This window comes from Urtica dioica, chromosome 3 (genome assembly GCF_054948205.1).
Source record: "Urtica dioica subsp. dioica isolate 48M chromosome 3, U.dioica_male_clone48M_v1_H2, whole genome shotgun sequence".
NCBI classification, from domain to species: domain Eukaryota; kingdom Viridiplantae; phylum Streptophyta; class Magnoliopsida; order Rosales; family Urticaceae; genus Urtica; species Urtica dioica.
Genome location: NC_142758.1, coordinates 4,279,377 through 4,288,542, shown reverse-complemented (window position 1 = coordinate 4,288,542; position 9,166 = coordinate 4,279,377). Strand labels below are relative to the sequence as shown.

Genomic DNA, 9,166 nt, shown 5'->3' with positions numbered 1-9,166 from the left:
ATTCCTCTCCCCCCGCCGATTTTCGAGTCAATCTGAGCCGTCGATTCTCCGAGCATCGCCGCCACCGGAGCTCGACGGAATCGACGCCGTCTATGGCGGATCTCGCCAGCAACGTTAGGGATCAGCAACGAGGATGGACGACGATTGGCGGCGATCGGCGGCGTGAAGTGGATCGGTGGCGTGAAATAGACGAAGATGAGAACGAGTTTAGGTTTAGGTTTTGAGAAAATTGAGTTTTGCTCTTATATATGAGAGTAATTTAGGTAGTGAAATATTAGTTGGGCTATTAACTTAATTTATTCAAACTTGAGCTATTCTCCTAATATTGGTGAGTTGATTGGGCTAGGATGCCCACTCTCCCAAAAAAATATCTTTGAGTTAACATATACTCTTTATAGTTTTACCCAAATCCAAATCCAAACCCAAACCCAAACCCAAACCCATACTCATTACAACTAAATGAGTAATTTATAAGTTATGGTGGTAAGTTGTTGTGGTGTGAGAAAGGAAAGAAAACATAATCGTCTGTGATTCAATATGACTCAAATACCATGTGAATACGTAAATGGTTTTAAACGAGTATTTATTGATATCAATCTGCTATTTTTATACCAGAATAATTACCATTAAAGATGTGAAATAAGCTAAAATGACGTTGGTTACAACTAATTACTAAACTTAAGATTCGAAAACTGTATGGAGTGCTACTTTGAATAATAATATTAAATTTATATAATTGGATAATTGAATGCCACAAATACGTTAATATTTCATTTTTAAAATTATTACCCAATTAATTATCTACCAATGTATCAAATTTTCTTTAATTTTGGATTCATATGACACTCACATGTTCACAAACCATTAAGTTTTAGACGGAAGGATAGTTTACTTGTTATAATTTATTAGTTGATAGTAAATGTTTGTAATATTTGAACAATCAGAGAATACGTTATCAATCAATCGTTTAAAATAGTTAAAAGAGATTTTAGATAACTAATCTTTTTTTTTTCCCTGTTCCAATAATCCTTTATTTATTCGCTTGTGACTGTAATTTTTTAAAGGAGACAGTAAATGGTAATATACCGATGAATACATATTAGGGATTCAAATATTGGGGAAATCGGACAAAAATTGGTCGGTCTACCGATTTTTGGCACTTTTGATAGTGGTGTGAACAAAATCGATACGCTAGATATCGGAGAAACTGCCGATAACAGCAGAAAACCGGATCGATTACCAAAATATCAAAAATCATGTCAATTTTTTTAATTTAAAAATAAATTGGACCAATTTTTTTAAATTTTATGGGTGACAATCATCTCCACGAGTACTGTCCACCACAATATCCTGCGGAATACTTGTACCCTTATTATGAAGGGTCTTCCGTTTACAACGAGTACTCTCCACCACAACCTCTCATGGTTATTCCGGTCAATGTAGAAAACACCATCTCCATAGTCCAACATTTAACACTAATAAATATTAATGAATGAAATTTAATTTAGTGTTAATTTTTTATAGTTTATCTTAATAGTATTAATATATATATATATATATATATATATATATATATATACATGTTTGTTTGTTTGTTTATTGGATACCTCTAGGTAAATTCGGTATTTGTTGATTTATCATATCAATAACGGTAGCGATAACTTCGTCGATACAATTTATCTTTATCTTTATTAGATATTTCGATAAATTATTGATATCTCTCAAAATATCAATAAAATTCGAGTCTCAATACGGTATTAAAAACAGGATTTCATTCCAGCTGAGTCCCGGTACAACAAAAACTTTCGAAAGTTATATAGTATAGTCCGTGCATACTGATTGCTTTATGGAATGAGTCTCTTTGGTATGCGTGAATCGTGGTCCCACCATCAGCGTATCGAACCAATCCAGCTGTAATAAAATTAGAAATAAAACTAAAATATTTTAACAATTCGAGAACACGGTCAAAGTCCAGAGCTCCGATCCAAGACTAAGAAGAAATGAACGAACCTTCTTCTAGAAAATAATAATAATATAAGTCCGTATAGACATACCATTCGTTCATACGTGAACCCGATAATAAATTCAACAAACCAATATATAGTGAATTCCCAAATATGAACATAGCCATTGGTCTTTATTAAAAATGGGTACGACGAGCGAGTCGAGCAACAGTATCGTTGAAAAAGCGGTGAATAGCCTCGGAAAAGGCTTCGACTTGACGTCGGATTTCAGGCTAAAGTACTGTAAGGGCAAAGAAAGGCTGGTCTTGCTCAACGACGGCGACAACAAGACAACCCTCGCCGTGCCGGGCTTCGCGCCCATTCACGGCGTCTCTCCGGATATCAAATGCGACAAAGGCGACCGTGTTCGCTATCAGTCCGACATTCTCACCTTCACTCAGGTACCTTTTTTTCAATTGATAGAGAAGTATTAGGTTTCAATGTTTCAGATTAGTATATTGATCTAACAAGCATCGTCTATATATATATATGTATATATAGATGTCGGAGGTGTTCAATAGAAAAGTATCGATGCCGGGGAAAATCCCGTCGGGGCTTTTCAACGCGATGTTCGGGTTTCGGAGCGGGTCATGGGCGACTGACGCGTCAGATGTGAAAAGGTTGGGTCTGGACGGCTTTTTCATATCTCTACTAAACGTGCATATCGATCCATACCCGCTTGTTCTCTGCGACCAAGTCAGACAAGCCGTTCCTTCTTCCTGGGATCCATATGCACTTGCAAGGTATTTCTCTAATCATTTCAGACTCAATTATTTTACTTCTTTTTCTTTATTTTACTATATCGGTTTGCGTGTTGATTGGGTGTTTGTTGGGTATGGCTTCGCTGACTTTTGCTTATTTTCCTCAATATCATATAAATATTAGTTAGATAATGTTTGTAATATATCCCTCCTAACACCACACATAACTGACATAAGTTATCAAAAACCCTTCAAAGTCACAGATTGTTTAACACATAATTATTTTTTGTCAAACCTAAACACTTCAGGAGAGAGTGTAAAATCCATTAGAAAATTATGTTAATATCTAAAAGTTTGTGTAATTGAAGAGAAGAGTATATAATAAAGGTGAGCGTTAAATTATTAAAGTTAAAACTGAAAATTTATTGATATTTCGGTTAAATAGTTAAAATTTCTGTTGCTCCGCTACAGTCCCGACACATCAATTATTTGAGCATTAAATTTCATATCCTCGAAATAGATTTTTAAAATGTAACTGCCAATGTTTTACATCTCCTCGAAAGTATTTAAATTAATAACAGTACACAAGATGACAAGAATGTGGAAATTAAGAATACTATATTACCTTTGATTGCACTATGGAATGTGATTCAAGTCGTCGTTAACTTTATTAAAAATACTTATTTCACTGTGGAATATGACTCATAAGGTTTCATGATCATTGTTTGATAATACAGTGCAAGATATAGCTTTCAACCCGTTAGTTGCTAAAGTTACACGAAATGTGTGTCGTAAGTCACAGCAGATTAGTCTAAAGTCATAGGTACACTTGCATCAAATATCTAGAATAAGTACATATCTCTCTCTCTTTTGACAATTTTACTCATATAATCATGTAATCACAAGACCTTACTCCTATAAATAAATAAGATCTTATCCGAATAAATAAGTAATAGATAAGGTACAAGTATTATATTATTCATTAGAAATTATATAGGTATATACATGATATGATTTTTAAGTACTTAGGACACTATTAATACCTTACCCATTTAAAATCATTATTATATTTAAGAATTCTAAGAAAATTTTATTGTACGTATTTATTAAATTTAAATATTTTGTATTAATAAATATAATACTAAATGGGTAAAGTAATCTTTAGAGTTTTACCTAAATCCACCTATACTCATTACAATTAAATGGGTATGAATAAAATATATATATATTTTTTAATTTATGATTTAATTTTGCAACATTTTGCCCATTGTCATCTCTATTCTCTCTCTCTTTACTCCTATTATCCTTATTTTTACACACTTTAAAAGAAAGGTCGTGTGGGCCATATCCTCGGATGATTACATTTTTTAAAGGATAAAATCTCGACTAGTCAAATTATGCCAACTAATATCTAGTTTGCAATTAATAGTTTCGTTAAATCATATACAGTTCTTTTTAGCTACAATTTTTAATACTTTTAACTTTTTATTCCCCTAAATAGGAAACAGTTATATATATATATTCAAACTTTGAATTCAAAATTTAATGTCAATTATGCTGTCAGCACTATTGTAAATATCGTACTTAATGTAGAATAATAAAAAAAGTATTCCGCTAAATTACTTCTGCACATACAGATATATATATATATATATATACATATATATATATATATATATATATATTATATTTTCGTGTCATTTGACAATATTTATTTTTCGCGTCTGTTTTGCCATTCAAACACGATTAGTCGCTTATATATATATATTTTTTTTATCTAGATACGGACCTTCAAACGCGTCTTATGTTGTATCTGTTGGTGAAAAGACGTGATTTTATGTGTTTTTGAAGTGATTTATGTCACGTTTAAAGCCAATGTCTATCTTAAGGAAAATTAATCGATACTAGGGTATTATTTATGTAGTGATGATCTAGTAAAATGCAAAACTATATATACAGCCATCAAAACCGTGGTTTTAGGCATGCTCTTCAAAAGCGCGACAACATTTTAATTAGGCATGTTCATGTTAATATTTAAACGACTTACCAACTGCTGTTTTGCCATTGATTGTTTAATTCTATAATAATTATTCAATAATTGAAATTTCTCAACAATTATAAAGGTGGCACATCTAGTCAACAACCGTAGCAACGTGCTTAGCCGACTATTCTCTTGCTACATAACTTCCAACTTTTGGTTAATTTGGCTCTAACATTTCAATTTAATCTAGTTTTAAAATATTTGCAAGATATGATAAATATTCTAAAAGCCAATGTAGTGCCCGCATGTCGGTAAAGTCAGCTCTTTCATCATTAATTCGCTATGGTGGTCTGAAAGTAAATATACAATTAAATAAGGCCACTTGTAACAAATTCTTCAATTTGATCATATGAACTATTCAATATATTAGCTCAACAACCAAAAGTCAAATCTCTGAATTTCATATGGTAGGACAACACGGTCGTTAATTTGTTTTTGCATGCCATGTCTTTCTGTATAATAGTACAAGAATATTGTAATAATTATAACGAGACAATCTTTGCCTATTCGATCGAAATATCTTCTGAGCTGTTGCACTTGATGTGTATCAAAAAGTACGCAACTACAATTCTATTTGTTTTAGCTGAGCTAAGCTGATTCAACTAGTGTGTTACCCATTTTCATGCAACCAATTCTTTTTGGCTTTGTGAAGACAGTCATTAAAATTAATCATATGGTTTTTGTCCGACAAAAATTAAAAAATTCATATGTTAGTTTTTTTTGGAAGATTTTTAATTATTTAATGTCGCAGATTCATAGAGGAATATGGAACACACATAGTAGTGGGACTAAGCGTTGGAGGTCAAGATGTAGTTCTTGTTAAGCAAGATAAATCTTCTAATTTGGAACCCTCAGAGCTCAAAAAACACTTGGATGACCTTGGAGATCAGATTTTCTCCGGCACATGCAATTTCACACCGTTGATGCGAACCAAAGACACCAAGCAAAAGGTTATGCTTATCAATTTCTCAAAAGGCCATCAATTATTTGCAGTTTTCTAAGTTTAAATTTGATGGATTTTTCAGGCACCAAAGGCGTTCAATGTATTCGAGCATCAGCCATACACCATAAGCACATACGCTTCCATGAATACACACAATGTAGGTTCTGAGCGTACTGTTGGACATTTTTTATCCAGTTCTTGAACAATTAACTATGATGACTATATACTAGATTACTTGTTTAATGAGCATTTTCTTATATACTAAAAAAAAAATGAAGGGAACGTACTCATTAAAAGCATGTCACCACAAAAATAATCATATTGGTTTACAAAACTTATTTTTGTCACCCAAAAATAAATCTGATTATTCAATGTCTATCGGGAAAAATCCAATTATGATTTAATAATGATAATATAAAGACTTAATGATCACACCACTAACATGATTGATCCAAAGATGATCTCATTTTTCAGGGTATCAGCGTGATTTGTTCGAAAAGAGGAGGCGATCCATCTATAAGAAGTCACTGCGAGTGGCTTTTAACGGTGCCATCAATGCCCGATGTCCTTAACTTCAGCTTCGTACCAATAACTTCTCTTCTCAAAGGTGTTCCCGGGGATGGCCTTCTAGCTCACGCCATTAATCTCTATCTTCGGTGTAAGATTAATTTTTAACCCCCAGCCCTTCATTTCATTTAATCTACAACATCAAAACTGCCTATGCCACTTCTCAATTCTGTTTTATAGACTCTCCAATGAAGTTTCCAAAAAGTTGTGCTTAATTAACATAACTGATGTTGCCCATTAGGGTTGTAAATCATTTAGAAAATGGTGCGGTTATATAGTATCAATGTCCACTAAATTCGTTAAATATATATCAATATAGTGAATTAGAAATAAAAATAAAAAATTAAAACACAATATAAGCCAAATTAAAATAAGGTATTATGAATTATGATTCACTTTTAGAAGATTGTCTGAGAGTATTTTGAGTAAATGCAGACAAGCCCCCAATAGCTGATTTGCAATACTTTCTGGACTTCCAAACGCACAAGGTGTGGGCTCCCATATACAACGATCTTCCCCTGGGGCCCGCAACAAATAGGTCCACGTCATCCCCTGCAATTCACTTCAGCAGAATGGGCCCTAAATTGTACGTCAACACCAATCAGGTATGACCTCTTGTTTATTATATATTTTATATTAAAAAAAGGACTTCTTATTTTTTTATATATATATATATATTATAAACTCAAATTGTTAAATTTTAAATAAATAATTACGAGATTTTATTAACAAAGTCAAAAAGACATTAGCGGCTGTAAATATTTATAAATAATTGTAAATATCCATTAGACTCCAATAACATAAATAAAAAGCTAAAAACGTTCATATAATACCACAATAATGTATATTTATTTAAAATTTACAAAATGTTAGCTATTTAGCAAATTTACAAATTTTGGTGGTTTAATTACTCGATTAATTGTTTAAAAATGATCAATTTGGATAGCTATAATGATCAGGTCGTGGTGGGACAAAGGCCAGTCACAGGAATGAGATTTTACCTTGAAGGCATGAAATGCAATAAGTACGATTATTTTCCCTTTATTATTATTTAACTTTCGGTTTCCTTGTGACTGAAAATGGTCAATTAGTAATTTATTTTGGCTAGCATATCTATTGCTAATAATGCTCCAAACTTATTCTATCAGTACCTTGAATTCATAGGTTCATAAATACTAGATAAATGACACATGAACGTAGTTGAGTTCCACATCACTGATATCACAGTACTATAACTTGTGTGTTCAGGCTAGCGATTCACCTTCAACACCCAATGAATTGTCCGAAAATGATAGAAAACAAGATCGGCGAAGAGTCCATATGGCGAGGATCGGAGGACATGCAGGAACATGCGCAATACTTGGAAGGAATCAACGGGAAGAACTTCTCACACGTGTGTACAGTCCCTGTCATAGATGACCCCGAGTGGACCTTCAAGAAAAACGTGGCCTCCATCGTCACCGGAGCCCAGCTTGTGGTGAAGAAGCATAGCTCGAAGAGCGTTCTTCACCTCCGGCTCTTGTTCTCGAGGGTCAACGATAATTTCGTGGTCCAGTCCTGTTGGACCGACATTGGTTCCGAGCTCTCTCAACGGTCCGGCATTTTCTCCGCCATAAGCATGTCGCTTTCAACCACAAGCAGTAATAATAACAACAATCATTTGGTAAAAGGAAAACAGACGGATTTGATCTTTGACTCCGCGGTGTTCCCGACTGGACCGCCCGTCTCGCAGAGGACACAAAAGCTTTTGAGGTTTATAGATACCTCTCAGTACTGTAAAGGGCCACAGGACAATCCAGGGCATTGGCTTGTCACTGGAGCTAGATTGTATTTGGAGAAAGGTAGGTTAGGTTTGAATGTAAACTTCTCTTTGTTGAATGTCTCTTCATAACAAAATAAACTTGTTAAGTAAGGGGAAACAAATTTTTCTTTACTACATGGAACTACGTGTATAGAGTTGCTGATAGATATTAGGTTGCGCTTAATAGTTTTAAGTAGAATTACAAGGTGGAGAAGATTTCCATGTTTCATGTCCGTTTACAAGTATTTAATCTAAAAATGTATTAAAATATTCTCAATTTTTCCATAACGGCACATACTAATGTGTTCTACTTTCATACATTATTACAAATTTGTATCTGACCCTAACCTTGATCTATAGCTGACTTATATATAGATTATATATATATATATATATATATATATATATATATATATATATATATAGTTTTGAGATTGGAGATAATCTTATCAATCAGATGATCAACTTCCGCAATAGCCTGCCCGATGCCTAATTCGTGAAAAACACAAACTTTAGCCAAAAGTTTCAAGAAGTCCTTGCTTACTTAGCTTACAAAAATGAAGTTGCATTTTAGAGGGTTTAAAAAAATGGATAATTAAGAGCAGGCTTCTTCTATTCACTACAACAAATACGACAATTACTGACGATTTTTTTCGTCGGTAATAACCCTATAATCGTCGCTAAATCTATTTAGCGACGATTTTAGCGACGATTATTATCGTCGCTAAATGTCCGTGCATAAATATATTTAGCGACGATTTATTCGTCGCTAAATATTTACCGACGATATTAGCGACGATAATGTCGTCCCTAAATGTCATGACGAGAAGTTTTTTTCCATTTTGAAACAGGTAATTAGCGACGACAAAGTCGTCGCTAATTACTTCTGTGTAATAATATTTAGCGACGACTTTGTCGTCGCTAATTATTATTATTATTATTTTTTTCAATTTTTTCGTCGTTAATTATTAATTTTTTATGGTTTTTTGTTTATGAAATTCTAAAATGAAAAATCAAATAAAAACTAAATTATATTATCCAAATCAACAAATATATAAAATCCGGTTACGTACGTTTTCGGTTATCGAGAAATATGTAAATAATAATCTA

The 9,166-nt window shown here is 33.1% G+C and overlaps 1 protein-coding gene across 1 annotated transcript; it reads left to right on the top strand.

Annotated features, from left to right (window-relative positions):
• The first annotated feature begins 1,982 nt into the window (after positions 1-1,982).
• LOC149402157 (MAC/Perforin domain-containing protein) lies at positions 1,983-8,386 on the top strand. Its single transcript, XM_089608183.1, has 8 exons — positions 1,983-2,404; positions 2,505-2,746; positions 5,497-5,695; positions 5,771-5,845; positions 6,163-6,346; positions 6,691-6,860; positions 7,215-7,279; positions 7,504-8,386. The coding sequence occupies exons 1-8, from the start codon at positions 2,147-2,149 to the stop codon at positions 8,144-8,146; spliced, it is 1,836 nt and encodes a 611-aa protein (XP_089464309.1). The 5' UTR covers positions 1,983-2,146; the 3' UTR covers positions 8,147-8,386.
• Positions 8,387-9,166: the final 780 nt, after the last annotated feature.